We start from the raw sequence: 17544 nt of genomic DNA, 5'->3' as shown, positions 1-17544 counted from the left end.
GAGCACCGGGGTATAATCCCATCGCCGCGAGTCTAATGAAATGCGCGCTGCTCCCGAAAAGGGTTAATTTCGAATGTATACACACGCGCGTATATGAGGAAATATACGCCCGCGCTGCAGACAAGCCTAGTCAAATTTCTTCGCTTTGTCCGCGCATTGAATAATTTCGTAATAACAATCTGACCTCATACGGTGATAAAGACGCGCCTATACGGAGAGGAAAAGCGCGTACACAAGGATTCAGATTAGGCCGGAGAATTATGAAGCGGGCTAAATCAAGAAGGCGATTAGATCGGCGCTCGGTTATCTCTCGAGGCCTCTCGGTACACCCGCTCTTGTCTTGGAGTCCCTCCGGTTATTTGCTACATTAAGATAAGAATTTCCAGCCGAGTCCGCCGCGCGTACAGTCGTGTGGTACACCCTGTCGAATCCGCTGCCAGAGTTGCAGAAATTCCTTAACACTACGTTGCGAGCGTATTGGGTAAACCGCTCGACTGCATAATCCGATTTCGGTCAGTAGCGCGCTTGCGATTGTTTAATTAGGCCGCGCCACTGCAATGCCTCACTCGAACGTTTCTCCGACGAAAGAGCTAATTGCGAGGAGTCACGGCCTCGCGTCGAAATTAGCATGTGCGACGCGATAAGAATCCGCGAGTTCAAAAGTGTATAAGCTCCCTTTTTCGAAGCAAATGAAAAATTCCTCTCGGAATGACGAAGCGCATATCGAACGGGATCTCTTGCCAATCCCTTAGTCAGTCAAACGTCTACGCACAGGCCTCTGCGCGATGTCGTATTCCAAAGACGCGCTCGACCCCGATACACTTGAATTACGATCGCTCTCGTCTCTCAGAGTTATTCTCGGCCGAGTATCGAAAGAAAAAGGCTGCGCGCGAAGGGTCAGTCGAGTCGCGCGTCCGAGTGTAAAGGTATGCGTTATATACGGGGAGCGAGCAGCTACTTCCCCGGGGAAAAGTATCTTCGAAGAAGCGCCTTCCGGGCGCTGGAAGAACGAGCGGAGGGCGCGACACCTCATTTCCTTATCTTTAACAGGCCGTTACTTCTTCGCTCTCTCCGAGTCCGTTCTTTCTCTTGAGTAGGTGCGAGCGACTCCTTTATCGCGGCTGAAAAAGGAACATCACGAGCCGAGAGGGACTCGCTGTACAATCTCGCGTTTATCAACGCTGCAGTAGCCGGGATTCTTGTTATTGATGTACTCCGAGTGCGCAAATTGATTCGATGCCGCGCGCGTGTACAAATCGCGAAATCAAAACCCGCCCCCAGCCAGCAGAGAGCAACTGCAAGGTGTCAAAGGTGACGCGCGGCCATCCATAAGCAGCAGTCGTCGGCGTATATCTATCTCTCCGAGGCTTTTCCTCCTCATCAGCATATAGAGTGCTGTGCATCTGGAAGACGCTCTCTCTCTCTCTCTCGACAAACCTCGGCGGTATGCGGCGCATACACGCGTGTGTATATATACACGCCCGGCCGAGAGAGATCATCAGTCAGAGGGGTCGTGATGTCCATTTGGCATCCGCCGCCGGCCAATAACCTCCCCCCACCCCCCTTTACCCCTCTGACTTGCGCCGCTGCCGCCGCCGACCCCCGCGAGTGGAAGGCGCGCGCGTGAAAAATGATCGCTTCCAAATTGCCCGCTTACATGATAAATTTACGGAGGCTGTATCTTGCTTGCGCTCCGCTACTGCTGCTGCTGCTGCTGCTGCCTTTTTTCGCTCCCCCGGACAGGCCGCGATATCTGATAGCGGTGCGCACTGTATTTTCCTTGCATTAAAGCGCCGCAGGAGAAGGTATTTTTAAAGTCGAGGGGATATCGCGGAGATGGACAGAGGGTGCAGCGCGTTATATATAATGTTTCTGCTGACACTTTCACTGAAGTCTCCAATCTCATGCAGATTTCCCGTAAGGCGACCTTGTCGATCGGCATCTCGAGAAAGAAAGCGCGCGCGAGGCCATCCTTCAAATTAGCGCTTGCGCGTGCGCGGCCTTGCGCCGTCCATCCCTCGCTTTCCGAGCTCACCTTCACCCCCCGACACACAGCGAGTGTATAGAAACTACCGCTCGCGCGAAAAAAGGGCGAGACATTCCGACGAACTAATACACTAACACACACACGTGCGACGCTGTACGTACGGCAACCCCCGAAGGACGATTTATAGCGTCGCGGACGCGCTTATGCGAGAGCGCGCGTGTGTTTCCTGTCAATTTGAGCGCGGGACGATTTAACGTTTAGAATTCCATCGATCACGCGCGCTGCCCGGTGCAGCGGGGGACGAGGAGATTCGCTTCTTAGTTCGGAACTTGGTAAAGCGTCGCGTATATAGCACTCATAAAGTAATGGCGAAGTGGATTATACCTTCCCCGCATCGCGACACTTAAAATTCACGATTCGTCCTTCGAACGCAGACACTAAGTATGTAATTTTCTATAGAAAGTCCTTCGATGATTTGCATCTAAATTACGGCAGCACGCAATCTCGGATCTGTGTGTGCACCTTTCTCTCTCTCTCTCAGTTTTCGAACTTGAAGGATCTTTCTCGAAGAGACCCTCACTCGCGCAGCAATAAAGAAGCTGGTGTGTCTTCTTTTCACTCGGCGGAGAGGAAAAGTCATAGGGTATCGAGAGAGTATCGATGGACAAGATCTTGGCGCCTGGCTTTCTCCGAAAATCGACTGCTGCCAAACTCAAGAAGGTTTCGCGCGCTCCGAAGAAAGCATCGGCAGTAGGACGACTATGTCCCCCGTCGCGAAGGTGGCGCCTACTCCGCTTTTCTCCGCGTGCTTTTTTTTGCCTTGAACTTTTTTTTGGTTTGTTCGACTCGGTGACCTGCAGGGTTGAGGTGCTCTTTAGAGGTCGGAGTCGAAGGTACGGGAAAGTTGCTATTTTCCCCGCTGCTTTTCGAAAGTTTAATGCTCGAGATCAACATGAATTAAAGCCACCTTCGTTTACGACCGTCGCAGAACAGCAACGGAGACATGATCGACATCAGCGTTCGAAAGCCACTCGAATATCGGCCACCACACCCCCGAAAGCCACAAAAAAAGAGAGAGCGACCGCGAGAGTCTCGACAGGGCTCAACGAGAAAAAAAATGGCTTTCGACCAAAGGGTAGCCCCTCACTCTCTCTCCAACAGCAAGTGTCGCGCACTGGGCTTTACGAGCGCGCTTACAAGAGCCGCCAGATAATTATCGGCCGCTCTCTTCATTTCGCCCTGACGAGGCTTCCGATGAGTCGAACAAGTCTCCGTCTCACTTTTTTTTCTTCTTATTCTGCGGGACACGTACCTGCAGTCTTGTCACCGATTCCTCGCCGATTCGATGAAAGACGGAGATAAGCCAACGCACTGCGGGAGGAGGATAACGAGGAAAGCGCTAGTTGCAGGTACCGAGAGAGAATGAGGCACGTTTCGAAGATTCGAGAGACTGGTAAATATAATTGGAACGTCTTATAACTGGCATTATGATTTTTCCGTGAAAAGGGCGATAATCGAAAGCAGGCACGGAGCGATTAACACGTCCCGGGATGAAGAGACAGTCGAGGGTGTACCGCAATAATTTTTCCTCACGCGGCCAAGGGGTAAATTTCCCCGATGTCCCCGAGGATTACCGTGAATTTCAGGCCAAAACCGAAAAGGAAAACAATTTTCTGGTTCATCTTGTATATAAGAAAAACAAAAGGAGTTGTCTCTCTCTTCTCGAAATCAGATAGCCGACGAGGACAATCCCGGAGTTGTAGAAACAAAATGCTTACAAACGATAAAGGAAGCTCACGAACGTGCGCCGGGAGATAAGATAAGCGCTGGAGAGAGAGAGAGAGAGAGAGAGAGAGAGAGAGAGAAGGGTGAAGGTAGCAGCGTGTCGAACGACTCAATCAACCCTGCGGAAGGACGCGACAGCGGCTGCAATAAAACCTGGAAATTACGAGCCTCGACCCAATCAGCCTCTGTATACTCGGAAAATGGGGGTGAGAAAACACGGATCTGACTTTCTCATCTCGGTTTCGTGTCTCTCTCACCTGCAGCAGCAGCAGCTCTTTCGGGAACAGAGACACGAGTCATGTGGCGCACATCCGCCGACTATTTATCGGCCGATAGTGCGTCCGCGCGTGTGTCGAGGTGCCGTTACGTCGACCTGCCGCGACTCTGCGTCTGACGTCTTCGCGCGCTGCAAGTAGAGAGGAAGCGACTCTTGCGGGAGTATTCGATCGTTTTTATGGCGGCAGACGCGGCTTATGGTCTATTTCCGTCGTCGGATTTTTTCGTGAGCTGCTTCTGGAATATTCCGATTGTTTTAATATAGTTACCATCACATAACGGTATACTGAATGTTTTCCAACAGAGACTGAATAAATTATCCCAAATTAATTCATCGAGCCCAGCTCGTCCCAAAATTTACAAAATATCCGCAGCTACACAAAAGGGCGCCAAAAGCTAATCGATCGAAACAGAAATCCTATCTCCTCCCAAAATCTCTCTCTTTCTCCCCGAGATCTCTTTCTCCGGTGTCGCGACACTTCTGGGGGAAATTTCGCCTCGACTCAAGTGCAAGGCCGAGGACAATGCGGCGCAGCGGGTGCGCGACCGGAATTTTCGCCGAGGGCGCGTGCAGCGGCGGTTTTCAAGCTAGTTCCGAGCCAGGCACACGACACGCGGCGCTGGTGTTTTGCAGGTGCCTGCAGCTAATGTAGGAAAATTCGACCGGTACTGTTAGGTCGCCTGTCGAGGTTGCGGAAGAAGAAGAAGAAGAAGATTCTCCGCTTGTTTGCTTGGTGGATCGAGGAATTTTCATGGGAAATAATGCGATGCCATGGGTCTTTATTGCCGCGCGACAACGTTATAAAAAGCATTTACACGCTTCGTACCTGAGAACTCGAGGCGTATTATTAGTGTGGGACGCGGGCCGAGATGCGGTTTGCGGCTAGATGCTCCGCTGGACAGGCTAAGGAGCTGCTTTTTCGAATCTGTGCAGTCTTTCACAAACACTGCGCGCGATTTTGCATTCCGTGATTCGTGTCGAAGCACTGATAAAGACAGTTCTATTATTTTGTCAGTGAAATGTCTATATAAAAAGAAAAGAAGAAAATCGCGCGGAACTCCACGCTTTTCAAGGCTACACCGGATTACGGTACAGCGGGCGAGTGAGGCAAAAAAGTGCGTAATTACCGATTTCCTGCCGGTCGGCGTTCAGGGTTCATTGTCGATCTACCGCAAAACTCTAATAGACACATCGGCCGCCGTACAGGAGCGCGGTTATAACCTGCGGTCGACCACCGTCGCGGCTGCTTTTTCCACCTCGCTAATTTCTCTCTCTCTCTCTCTCTCTCTCTCTCTCCGGTTGACTTTGAATTATACAGAGCCGTCGATTATCTCGGCACGTTTTTCCCCGTACGCGCGAGAGAGGAAGATATGAATTAAGAAAAGTGAAGCAGGAAGGCCCACGCACTCTCTGAATGAAGTTTTCCGAGAAAATCATAACACGCCGGCGAAGAGAAAAATAAAAACATAAGGAATATGTAAATCAGACTCACGAGAATCTCGAGAGAAGAAAGAAAGAAGAAAGGGCAATAAAAACAAGGAAGCACACTTGTCGTCCGGGCCGATCTAGCGCGACACATATCCCCTCCGATCTTTATCCCCACGTGCGCCCGTTTTGTGCCAAACAACAGACACACACGAGCAGCAGCTATATAACAGCAGCATCTTGTCCGCACTGGAACACGTCCGAGCCACGTATCAGAGAGAAAGAGAGCTGCACGCGCGTTGACACCCTCGACACGCATCCCGAAGGATGAGTACTTGCGCGTAAATTAAACTGGACGTGACTCGCTCGGCTGCACCGATTTCATTGACGCGTCATATTTTCATGCTCTATCTTCGTGCATGCATCTTTTTTTTTATTTTTTCCCTCCGATTGATGCAGCGACGATTAATTAATTCGAAAAGCGCGGAAAAAAATCTCCCGCAAACCGCACGACGATTAGAGAAGAGTCTCTTCCGTGCGCGGGACAGCGTTAGTTGCGCCCGTTAGTCACTGCCTTATTCCGGGTCCCCGCGGAAAAACAATAATTTAGCAACTATCTCGGCCGATCTCTCCCTCTGCGTCTGTCGAGGAGAAAAAAAAAGGAACGGCGTCCCGTTATTTCCAGCAAAACCTAGGGATAGAGACAGTCCGTCCGTGTATACGTATATTTGGAAAGAGAGAGATGCTACCCCCGTTAAGTGAAAAGTCGAGATAGAGACAAGCGCAGCGCGGTCGAGCGGGACATGTTGTGAAATGTACGCGATAATTTAGCGACTGAAACAAAAGAGAGACCTCAGCCCGGATCGCCGGATTTATGGGAGAGTGAGGGAAACGAACCGCTTGTTTTTTACACGGCCGATTATCTCCTCATCGGGGATGTTCCGGGAAACCGGCTGCCGTGTACTACGACACTCGCTTATCGCGCGCGGCGAAACAATCGCTGATTTCCAAAACCGAACGTATAAGCTTCACTCGAAATCAAGCCCCCCCCCCCTCTCTCGCGGCAGCAGCAGCAGCCGAGTGTGTGCGAAATAAAGTCGGCGTTCGTGGAAAAAGGGCGCGCAGCCGCTGTTCACACGTGTGCGGATTGCGCGAGTACAGGCTCATAAACAAATCGGGCGCGTTTTATTGGAATGTCAAAGCGCGTAATATTGGTATTCTCCGCGGGAGCTCGACTCCCCCGAAATGTGTGGCTTTGCGGGCTGCATGCTAATGCCTGCCGCAAGCGCGCGCGCGGGCGAGCAGCCATATACGTGGAGCGCGCTTAATTCCGTCTCTGTCTTTGGCTCCGCATCCGGTTGTCAACGACGTATTAGATCATCGCGGCGCAGCCTGTGTAAACCGATGCCTTATCCCCACCCCTCCTCTCTCTCTCTCTCTCTCTCTCTCTTTTTTATTATTCTCATACGGGTGTGAGTGCTATGGGAAAAGACTACACTGGCTGCGTGCGTATTGTTATTCAGGTGGACGAGCTATCTGCGCGTAGAGATCAATTTTAAAGTGTCGATCGCAGGAGATTGTTCTGTCTTTTCTCTCCGCGCGACGAGTTAATCCGGCACATTGTGTATTACACGCGTTACGCGTGCGAGCTGTAGGCCGAAGTGGATCTTTTCGTGGTTTGCGATGAGGCACTGAGTAAATCAGAATGTAATCCTGCGGCCGTTATATAGTGCGATCGTTAGCAACGTTCTCGTGTACGCAAGGCACTAATGCCGCACGAAATTATTGCAGCACACCCCCGCATGCGCGTGAAATGCAATCTCCGGGTTCTTAGTTCCCGGCAGCTCTCTCGCTCTCGATTATAGCGCCTCATTGCTGGACTTAACTCTTATTTCCCGCCGGCAGAAATATAACCACGATCTACTCCCGCAAGGATTTCCGCAGACGCGCTTCACTGCAGTCGGTATAATATATAATACAACGTCCGCTACTTCGTCCAAATTGGATTACGAAAATTTGCTCCCCGGGAAAACTCGCCGCCTTTGTCGACAGAAGAGTAGATTAGGCTCGAGGCGGCCGCGCGCTATTTGCTCGAGCAATAAAATTCGATCGAATATGCTAATGAGCATCGATCGCGGACCGATCAGCTGTTGGCCCACATTTAATGCCTAAACGTACAAGTGCGCCGCCCCTGTGGACGCAGCAGCGCAGGAAGTCCCGAGAACGAGCGGCGCCAGCCTAGCAGCTCCCAAGGGACCGTTCCGCAGGAGTGTTATTCCGCTTTCTTCTCCTATAAACTCGCCGGCGACGCAACTCCGGAAAATACGCCGCGCGCGAAGCACAAAGAGGGCTAATACTTTTACCAGCTGTTCGTTACGTCGGCTCTATTTTTCCGGGAGAATCGAGTGCGAAATCGTAACGGTAAAGAAGCCCGCGCACGCATTATACTCGAGGAAGCTCCATAATAAAAAAGGCGGTTCGGATAAATTAATCAAAAGGGTACCTGCGTCAAGCCCGCGTACATAGCAAAAACACTCCACACGCCCGCACTCAAGCCTATACATTATAGGTACGCGTGTAGCGAGAGATAAACCAATTGCAGTAACCCGATCCCATATGCTAATCCCGAGCGCGCGCGCGCGGGTTCGAAACAATGTTTAACCCCGGCGCTCCGAGTGGCCGCATTGTCATTTTAATAGGCGTTATTTGATTTTAAAGTTGAACGAATGCCGTAGCTGCCGCGCCGCTGAGGGGAGAACGTGCGCGCGAGCGCTTTGATTGTCCCCCCCCTGCGGCGGTAGGCCGGCGTCGGCACCCTGTTATTTGGCTCCCCGAATGCGTGTGTGCGGTCCGTACAGAGCCGTACACGAGCGCGGCTTTCCAGGATCTCGCTGTGGCGTTAAACGATTTTTGCGAGATGCTCTTTTCGACTTTTTTTGTTTTTTTTTTGGAAAAAAAAAGAATTCACGCAGGTATAGGCTTTAGGAATATAAAAGTCGAAATGAAGAGAAAGGGGGAGCGGAGCAGGAATAAGAGAAACATTTGGATAGTCTCTCTGCACACTTGAATGAAACGGGTATCGACGGCGCATTATGAGGAGAGAGACGCGCGCGTGGCTCGTCTATGGTGCTTGATTGGCCGCAAAGGGGGTGAAATAGGCTAAAAGGGAAGAAACCGAGGGTGGACGTGTGTATAAGTATACACACGCATACGACGGAGTGTGCTGTAGCGAGAAAGAGAGAGAGAGAGAGAGAGAGAGAGAGAGAGAGAGAGAGAGAAAGAGGGAGCGAAAACGGACCAGTAAACTCGGCGATCCGCACGCAGTAAATAGACTCTAATCAACTGTGAGGCTCGTCCGATCGGCCAGATTCCAGTCCGAAATCTACCCACTCTTTTCTATACCTACCCCCTTTCTTTCCACCCCAGAATCGTCGACGCAAACTTCGTTTTACCCTCATCGCCGCCACCGCCACGACGACGACGTATATATAAAAAACAGCGAATTGACTGGAGGCAATAACCGAAAAAAAGAGAGAGAGAAAGCGAAAGCCGTCTTCCATCGGCGGACATTTCACGCTCGCAATGACACTATACGGCCGTAGACGCACGGATTCCAATTGACAGCTTGATTGTTTGCATCTGACTTGCGCGCGTATGTGTGCGCCTTTCCACGGATCCGCGGCTGCGAACAACGAGCTGCCGGCGCGCATTTCAATCGGCTAGATAGACAGCGCTCTATGCATACTCTATGAATCGGGCTTCGACCTATACGCCGCTCGCGTTTAATCCGCCTTCGATTCTCTCTCGCTCTCTCTCTCTCTCTCTCTCTCTCTCTCTCTCTCTCTCTCTCTCTCTCTCTCTCTCTCTCTCTCTCTCTCTCTATAACACTGGAGTGTCACGAGCGCGAAACTTTCCGCGCGGCGACTATACTCTGCCGTTTCGACATACGCGCACACATACGTCGGATTATGTTTCCAACTCAATCAAAGTATCGACTCACGCGCCTGATTCTAATTCCCGGGCTTTTCGCCTGACTCATCCGAGACTCCAGTCCGGTATTGATCGAGGATTATACTTATTTCACGCTTTTCCATAGCGCGAAAAAAGTCGAGCCAGAAAACAATTATCGCACTGACACGCTGTCTCGGCTCACGTTCGACGCTGCCGCCCCGGGGAGAGAGAAAAAAATTACGGCAATATCCGCGCGGAAAGACGGCGACGGGGTGGTGGTGTCGCCGGCGTCTCTCCCGACTACGTAATTATTTACGCGAGAGACTTTTTTTCTCCTCGGCGGCTTCGGATGTTTTAATATGTTGCGAGAGCGAGAAAGAAAAAAATAGCGAGAGGCACGAATGAAGATCATACATCAATGTCTCCTTCATCGGCTCCTAATGTGCATAGTGTTTTTTTCCCTCTCGTGCAAACGCATTAGTTATATACGAGTCGGCCGAGGCGTGCAAACAAACGCGCGCGCTCGTCAAATATGGTAATTGAATTTGTCATCGCTGCATCGGGAAATCATTGATCATTCCGGGGGATAAACATACGGTTTAATTAAAGCAATCGTTCTGCGCATCAGACACGGTGGCGATGAAAATTCTCAAAGTATATACGCCAAGAGTACAGGGAGTGTCCGCGGCGCGTAAAACATTAGCATCGCTTATCTCTCCACTTACACAGTAGCAACGACTTCCTCGGGCGATATTTATTTCGCACCGCGAGGCGATAACTCATTCGCTTGTTATTATATTTATCTCGACTCGGGGCGCCTCTTGCGGTCTCAAGTCCGCGAGGAATAAATATAAAAGAGCGACGGCTTTTCTGCGCTCCTGAGCTGGAGCAGCGTGGTAAAGAGGAGGAGGAAAATTACCGAGAGAGAAAGGGAAAAGGCAGAGCGGTAATGACACGGGAAAATTCGTGTGCGGTTGATTATTATTATTGTTCCCGCGCGACTTCTTTTTCGATCGAGCGACGACGACCCTCAAATAACTTCGTTTCTCGTTAGTCTTTTCTCTGCAGTGCGGAAGCGTCCCCCCTTGCGAGATAGCTCGCGATGTATATTTAGAGAAAGAGACAAGGTTCCGGCGGTGAATACATAGAGCGCTAGAAAGGAAGACGAATTGAAAAGGCTTTTTGGGACGAAGCGATTCTTCGCGAAAATACATGGTGCCAGAAGCGGGTGAACGACTGGGATGCAATTTGAAAAATCGTCGCGGCGTATGCATGTTCTCGCATTCCGCGAACCATCCGTTCATGACGCGCATACCACTGTGGCGCCAGCCTACACTCGCGACGTGTGTAACCGGAAGAAAAGCAGAACTGACGCACGACTGCATTATAGTTTGAAGAAATGTTAGATCCCTTGAAGATGCGAATCTAACCCCAACGCATCGCTATACACGCGCGCAAACGTCTGGGCCAATAATACACAAGGGGTTATTACTCCTCCGAAGAAGAGGCCATAAAATCCGCCCTCGCGCGAACGCGATAAGAGTTATCTGGCTGGTCTAATTGAAAGTTAATTGGTCGGGCAGTTAGTCGCGCGGTTTACCTCGAGAGAGAGAGAGAGAGAGAGAGAGAGAGAGAGAGAGAGAGAGAGAGAGAGTCTGCTCCAGCAATTTCGAGGAGGACGTGTATAATGAGACGCTTCGGGGGTTGCGTACAACCGCGGGTACTTGTACGTAGTATACGCATGTGTGCGTGGGACGCGGAAATCGCGTGCGTCTACGGTATGAAAATTGAAAAAATAAAAACGGGTGCACACTTTTAAGACTGTATCGCAGCGATCTTCCTGCGCGGAGTCGGGGCGATTAATAGCATTATCGTCGCTGGGAATTATCAGGCGAAATAGAGCAGTGCGCGCGGTGGCGGGATAGCGAGGAGGAAAGGAAGGAAGAAGGGGGCGGTTTATGTACCTGCTCGGCGCAGCCGCCCCACGTGCTGGTAATAAACTGCTTCTCTTAGCTCGCTTAATTCCGAGCTCCCGCTGGGATAGGACCACACCTCTATCCCGAGAAAGCAAATCTCTCTTAACGGCTCGCGCGCGCGCGTTCTCTCTCTCTCTCACTGATTCGTTCTGCCGATTGCGCCGCTCGGAACTTCGAATTCGCGCGCTCGTAATGTAACGGACGCGACTCTCGCGGCTATTATGGGGTTAGACCGCGGTAGGTATAATATGGAAGAGTTTCGCCGATAGTGAGACGTGGAAACTTTGGAGCAGTGTGTGTGTGTGTACGAGGATAGAAGGACACAAAGAGGGAGCCAGGAGAAAAATCGAGGAAAAAAAGAAGAGATAAGAAAGGCTGCGGTTACGAGGAAACACACACGGCCCATCCATATGTATGATTATGAAGATGGAGTTATCACCGGGAGGAGCCAACACACACAGGCCGAGAAAGAAAGGAGGGAGAAAGGAAGAAAGAGAGAGAAAAGCGTCACTACCGTGGAGGAGAGGGAGAGAGAAAGAGGAAAGGCCCGCAGCGCAGCGAGTTCACATTTGTGCATTACGCTCACGTGCAACGATACAATAAGGATTCCTCGGTATCGGGGGATGCATGCTAAGTATCGCGGCTGCGGCAGGGCTCGTATGCTCGTTGTTGCAGCGCCGGGACGACGGATGGATTGTCGTCGAGTCGACGCGCACACACGCTAACGGATGCCTTGCGTCTTGTTTTCCTCTCCCTCGTTTTGTTTTACACTGCTTTCCAATGATTTTTTTTCGCTGGAATTAAAATTTTATCTCGGGTACACGCGCGATTAATAAAGTAAAAGGCGGGACGTGAGATTCTACCGCGTACAAGGTGCACTAGATAAACGGACAAATTAAAAGTATGTTTACACGGGGAGAGATACACAGGCGGAGCGGCAAAGTCGGGGCTCTCTCGGGCGCGTATAATTTCTAGACGCCGCGGATAAGTTTGGCGAGAGAGAGAGAGAGAGAGAGAGAGAGAGAGCCGGTCCGAGCGATTCGCATTAAGATAGCCGGACTAGCGCACCGGCGTCTCTGCGCGTTATTTCTCTCTATCTCTCGTCCGCGTTCCGCTGCCCTTTATTTTCTGCCTCTCGTGCCTTTGTTATTCCTCTCGTTTGAGTTTGGAAAAAAATGCACTCATTGACCGGTCGAGCTATATAACGATTATAACGACGCAGGCTCTGTTACATAATCACGGAGCTCCGGCGCTGCATCGCCAAGCGATCGCCGATAGCTCGTGCGTCTCCGATTCAAAACGCGTCGGCGAAACCTATTCACGACGCGCCGGAGATTTTGCGTGTGTCTCTTCTTAAGTGGCTCGTTAGCGCACGAGAGCACGCGGTATTACACGTGTACACCGAAAATGCAGCTTGAATTCAACTGAGGCTCTCTGAAGCTAGGATTTACTGTTACGAGATGACAAAATTTTAACGCAATATACCAACTCGTGGGAAAGACAAGCGGAGGATGAATGAAAACGGAGTCGCCCGTGCGCTCTTATCATCGACGATAGCATGAATAATGCATGGGCCGGCCCCCGTGCGGACAATTAACGAACGAAGCTCACAGACAAATAATTCAGCTCTCGTGTGTGTATACGCCGCTGAGAGACGGTGAAAATAAACGCATGCTCTCTTCCCGAGCGTGGTTGGTGTGTGGGACTTTCGAATCTCGGCGATTTCGAAAGGCGCACGTCGAAAACGGTAGCCGCCGCGGCTACTTCACGCGTCTCATAACAAAGTAGCCGACGAGCGACGTGCTGCTCCCCCCCTAGAACTCCTACGCTCGTTATCCGCGTTTCTCCACGTTCGCCTCGCGTGCGTAAATTTTCTTTTCATTTTTCGGAGGATCATCGTTTCGCCTTATCGCGATATCCGTCGACGTTCGACGATCCCAGTCTGGACCCGGAGCTGGAAGACACACGTGGTGCAGAGTTGACAATCCGCGACAACAGAGAGCCACGGCGCGTAGGCGTATTGGAAATCGTGTTTACAATCGGGCTAACGACTCGACTCCTCCGCGAGTGCAGCGGAGAGCTCTGCGAGGCAACAAGGGGAGGAGCCTCCTCCATCCTCGACCTCTCTGTCGGCGTCTGTCTCTCTCTCCTCCGCGAGCTGCCCCCACCCCTGGCTACGTGACTCAGAGCGCGTATGGGCGCGCGGGGCGGTCACGTGACGGGAATCCAAACGTGCCGATTGGCCGGACGCGCCCTTGGAGCCGCCCGCCCGCGCCGTCCTCTCGTTCTCTCGCTCTCTTTCTCTCTCTCTCTCTCTCTCTCTCTCTCTCTCTCTCTCGCTCGCTCGCTCTTCGTCGTCGTGTGCCTGTGCGCAACTCGAGGTTCGCGAGCTGCAGGTACAGTCCCCTCGACAGTCTAGTGCCGCGCGACGTCGAGGCCGCACACGCGCACGCTGCACGCACGCACGCACTCGCACCGACACGGACGACGACGACACCCCCGCGCACCGCCGGCACGTAGCTCACGTAGTCGGCCAAAGACTCACGGGGGGAGCAGTCACGTCTCGGACTGCGGCAGCCCCTGTCTCTTGTTTACCTATACTGCGTGCTACTACTGTGCAGTGCTCCAAGTGCAGCACCATGAGCTGCGGGGACGAGCCGGAGCCGGCTCTGCGCACGGTGTTTCGCCCCTAGACTCGCTCGGATCGTTTGTGTTGTTGACCGCGGCATATCGTTTACACACAGTATAACAGAGACTCAGTGGTGAAGCAGAAGAAGCGGCGGGAGAAGAGGACGAAGAAGAGGTCGCGGAGTTGTGAGGATGTTGCCGTACCAGGTGGCAATGGACTACGGGGGATTTCAACGACAGAGCCCGGTGGGCGTGGGGGTCGGTGGTCCCCATCACCAGGGGCCTGCCGGGCCGCTCAACATCAACCCCGCGTTCACGCACTCCTGGTTCGTACCGGCGGACCTCTGTGTCCCGTACAAACAGAGTCAGGGTCCTCACCTCGAGCCAGGGCATGTTGTGTTTATATCTTTTATACTTTATTTTTTCTACTCTTCTTCCGCGCGTTTGCGGATGAATCCAAGGCAGTAACGATACTTGGATTCATCCATCCACGCGCTGCTAAAACATACTCTTTCTCGAGTTCAATTAAGGCCGTTTAAAATCAAAATAGCCCGCTAAATAGTCCGCTAATTCGAGAGCTCCTCCGGAATTAAATTATGATTGGCCGCGCGGAGACGAGGCGCGAATTATCCGCGTAATCTTCCACTTACATTAAAATTCAGGCCTTTTATGTCAGCGTCTCTCTCTCACTCTCTCTCTCTCTCTCTCTCTCTCTCTCTCTCTCTCGTTTGCCACATAAATTAATCCGAGAGAAACGTAAACACACGAAGCGAATTCACTCTTATTTTCCTACACCCCAATTAACTCGGGCGTCATTCAATTATTAATGTACACCCTAAAAGCCATGCTAATGTCTCGGCGGACAATGAGCGAAGAATTTCCAAATATGATTGACGTCACTTTCCATATCTAATTAAGCCGGACACAACAATCGCGCTCTAAAGACCTTCAAATATATTAATCTCATAAGAATATAGTTACGTAAAAACAATCCGAGCCAACAGAAGAGACCGCGCGTAGACAGACGTGCGTCAGTCACCGATATTTCTTTTATTAATCTTCCGTCCGCAGTAGTAAGGTGCCGGGACCTAGCCAGCCCCGATAATGTACTCCGGGAAAAAAAGAGCTTCATCAACATCAAAGCGCCCCCGAGTCGTGATAAAAAAGAAAGAAAGAGCCGCAAACTGCAGAGCCAGCCCCCCCCCCCCCCACCCCCCGTCGCGCACTGACCAACTGGGCGCGAATCGCAGTAGCCCTCTCCTGGCAATCAACGCTCGCTCGCACAGCCGAGCAATGGCACTTCCTCCCGGGCTGCTCGTAAATTCCCGCGAACGTGTCGCGAGAGCGCGACGCACTTCGGAAAAAAGGTCCGGCATCGAGTCGAGCGAAACGAAAAAAGCCCGCATAGAGCACACATGGGCAGCGCTTGCAACACACACTAGCGAGTCCCGGGAGAGCTCTGTCACACGGCGAGTGGATAATGGGGGGGCAAGGCGCAAAAGGGCCGAGTACGTCACGCCGCGGCCGTAAAGCCGGTGCGCGCTGCTGACGGGGCAACCCGGGGAGCCGTCAACACCTCTTCTCATCTGCTTTTTTCTGTCTTCCTTCTCGAGTGGAAAGCGTCGATTACGAGGCGTCGTTACTCTAGCTCTCGCGTTAACTTCGTCCCTCCCCCCCCCCTTTCTTTTTAGCGATCCGCAGTCGCGCGGGGTATCGAGGTTCTCAATTAGAGGCGTCGACTCTTCCGAAGCAAATTCGACGAGATCAGTGACCGCGAGCGCGCGCGGAATAAGTCAGGCGGAGCCTCGCACGTTCCCGGAAGTCGGCGGACGGAGCCGAGAGAGAGAGAGAGAGAGTGAGAGAGAAAGAGTAGACGAGGCTCTCGCGCGCGAATGTCCGGAAACGAGCCATCGGACGTGAGAGCCCCACCAAGGCGATTTTCTTCCCTGCAGGTCGACGACGACGTCGACGAGGAGGAGAGGACGTTTTGCTCGTTCGCGCGAGCGTAGTAGTCCGTACACCAAAAGTTCTCAGGCTCGTTGCGCGCATCGGGAAGCCCATCACGTAGACCTTAAGCCCTCCCTTATCTAAGCGTCATCGTGAACCTCCTCCCCCCTTTGATATTTCTTCTTCTTCTTCTTCCCTGCAGCTTTCTCCTTTCTTTTCCACCGTCACATGTACGTACAACACAAAGGCGCGTGTGCATGCGCGGACTGCGCTCGCTCGCGCGGTGATTTACGCGAGCGGCTTCCCTTTTGCACGACTCGACTGGCGCCGAGATGCTGTATCTCGCTCGTATACTCTCTCTGGATTCTTTTTTCGCGACCCCCTTGCTTTAATCGTGGGATTTTGTTGTTACGCGCGAGTTCGCGACGAATGTAACGTAGAGTTTCGTCAAGTTTAATAATTCCAGAGTTTAGCAACCGCCGCCGCCGTCGCGCTCTTCGAGAAACCCGTTTCTCTCTGATGTTTACAATATATGTATTAAATTTAAATAGAAACTCGAGCGACGCACACGTCACTCCCGCATTAATTCTTGCCTTTCCAACAACTCGCGTGCAGTGTTTTTCCGTGTTTTTCGTAGACAACAAAAGCTCGCAAAAAAAAACATCTTCGTGTATTGTCGGACCGAGAGATAATCGCGATAAGCGGAAACAAATCGAATCAAACGCATAGCACAGCGTCAAAACGGTAGTCGCCTCACGACGAGTCTTTCCGCAACGGCACACACATAATGCGTAAACCTGTTGTGTCGAGGCTTGCGGTTGGATCAACCGACGACTAGAGAGCTAGTTACCAGCGGCTTCCCTCTGAAAATCTGGCTCGCGCACTTTATTCGCGTTGCGCAACTCCACGGTGACACGTGCCGCGTCAATTAAGAAACCCGATCGCAAATGTTTGTCTGCTCTCTTTCATATAAAAAACGGTGTGTCTCGTACGTATGATTCGACACATGACGATACAAGGGTTAATAAAACATCGCGCGAGAAAAAAGCGAGCCTTAATCGGCCAATGAAAAGCCATCCCATCAATCCCCGGAAATCTCGACTCGAGCAGCAGCAGCGGCGGCGATCCCCCTTTAAAATCTCTCACCCTTTCGAGCCCTCTCTTTCCCCCCGAAGCCAGCTCTAGTGCGCTTGTCGCGCGCACTTGAACCCGGCGCCTACTTTCCTTTCGACTACACTCTGCATCCTACATGCGCGCAGGCGAAATTATAATGCGCGCCGCGGACGCGCGACTTAATTCAATTAAGCCATTCACTCGTCGGCCGGCGCGGCAGTCACCTGAGGGCACGTTTTCACACCCCCTTTTTCCTCCGGATGGTCAATGATCGAGCGCGAGCCGCTGAAAGAGAGCGAGAGAGATAGAGAGAGAGAGAGAGAGAGAGAGGAAACGTGAGCTGGAAAAGAAGCGAAGAACCGTGTGCGCGGCTCTCCGTGTCCCTGGAGAGCCGTAGCCCCGCGCGCCTACAATACAATGCTCCTAATGTTACGGCTCCGGTTTCGACATAATTT

At 51.9% G+C, this 17544-nt stretch overlaps 1 protein-coding gene across 7 annotated transcripts in view; it reads left to right on the top strand.

The window, feature by feature from the left end:
• Positions 1–17544, top strand: part of LOC100122804 (protein trachealess) — a 90125-nt gene that overhangs the window by 49414 nt on the left and 23167 nt on the right. The window contains exon 1 of one of the 7 annotated variants that reach the window (XM_031931827.1): positions 13834–14355. The exons of 5 other annotated variants lie outside the window; for them this stretch is intronic. In XM_031931827.1, coding sequence (XP_031787687.1) covers positions 14222–14355 — 134 coding nt within the window. In that variant the 5' untranslated portion in view covers positions 13834–14221. Of the gene's footprint in view, positions 1–13833; positions 14419–17544 lie in introns of those variants that run through there. One more of the 7 variants, XM_031931826.1, reaches the window with a different exon arrangement.

Source organism: Nasonia vitripennis, chromosome 5 (assembly GCF_009193385.2).
Source record: "Nasonia vitripennis strain AsymCx chromosome 5, Nvit_psr_1.1, whole genome shotgun sequence".
Taxonomy (NCBI): Eukaryota; Metazoa; Arthropoda; class Insecta; order Hymenoptera; family Pteromalidae; genus Nasonia; species Nasonia vitripennis.
The sequence above is the reverse complement of the archived record's forward strand: the minus strand, read 5'-3'. Positions and strand labels throughout refer to the sequence as shown.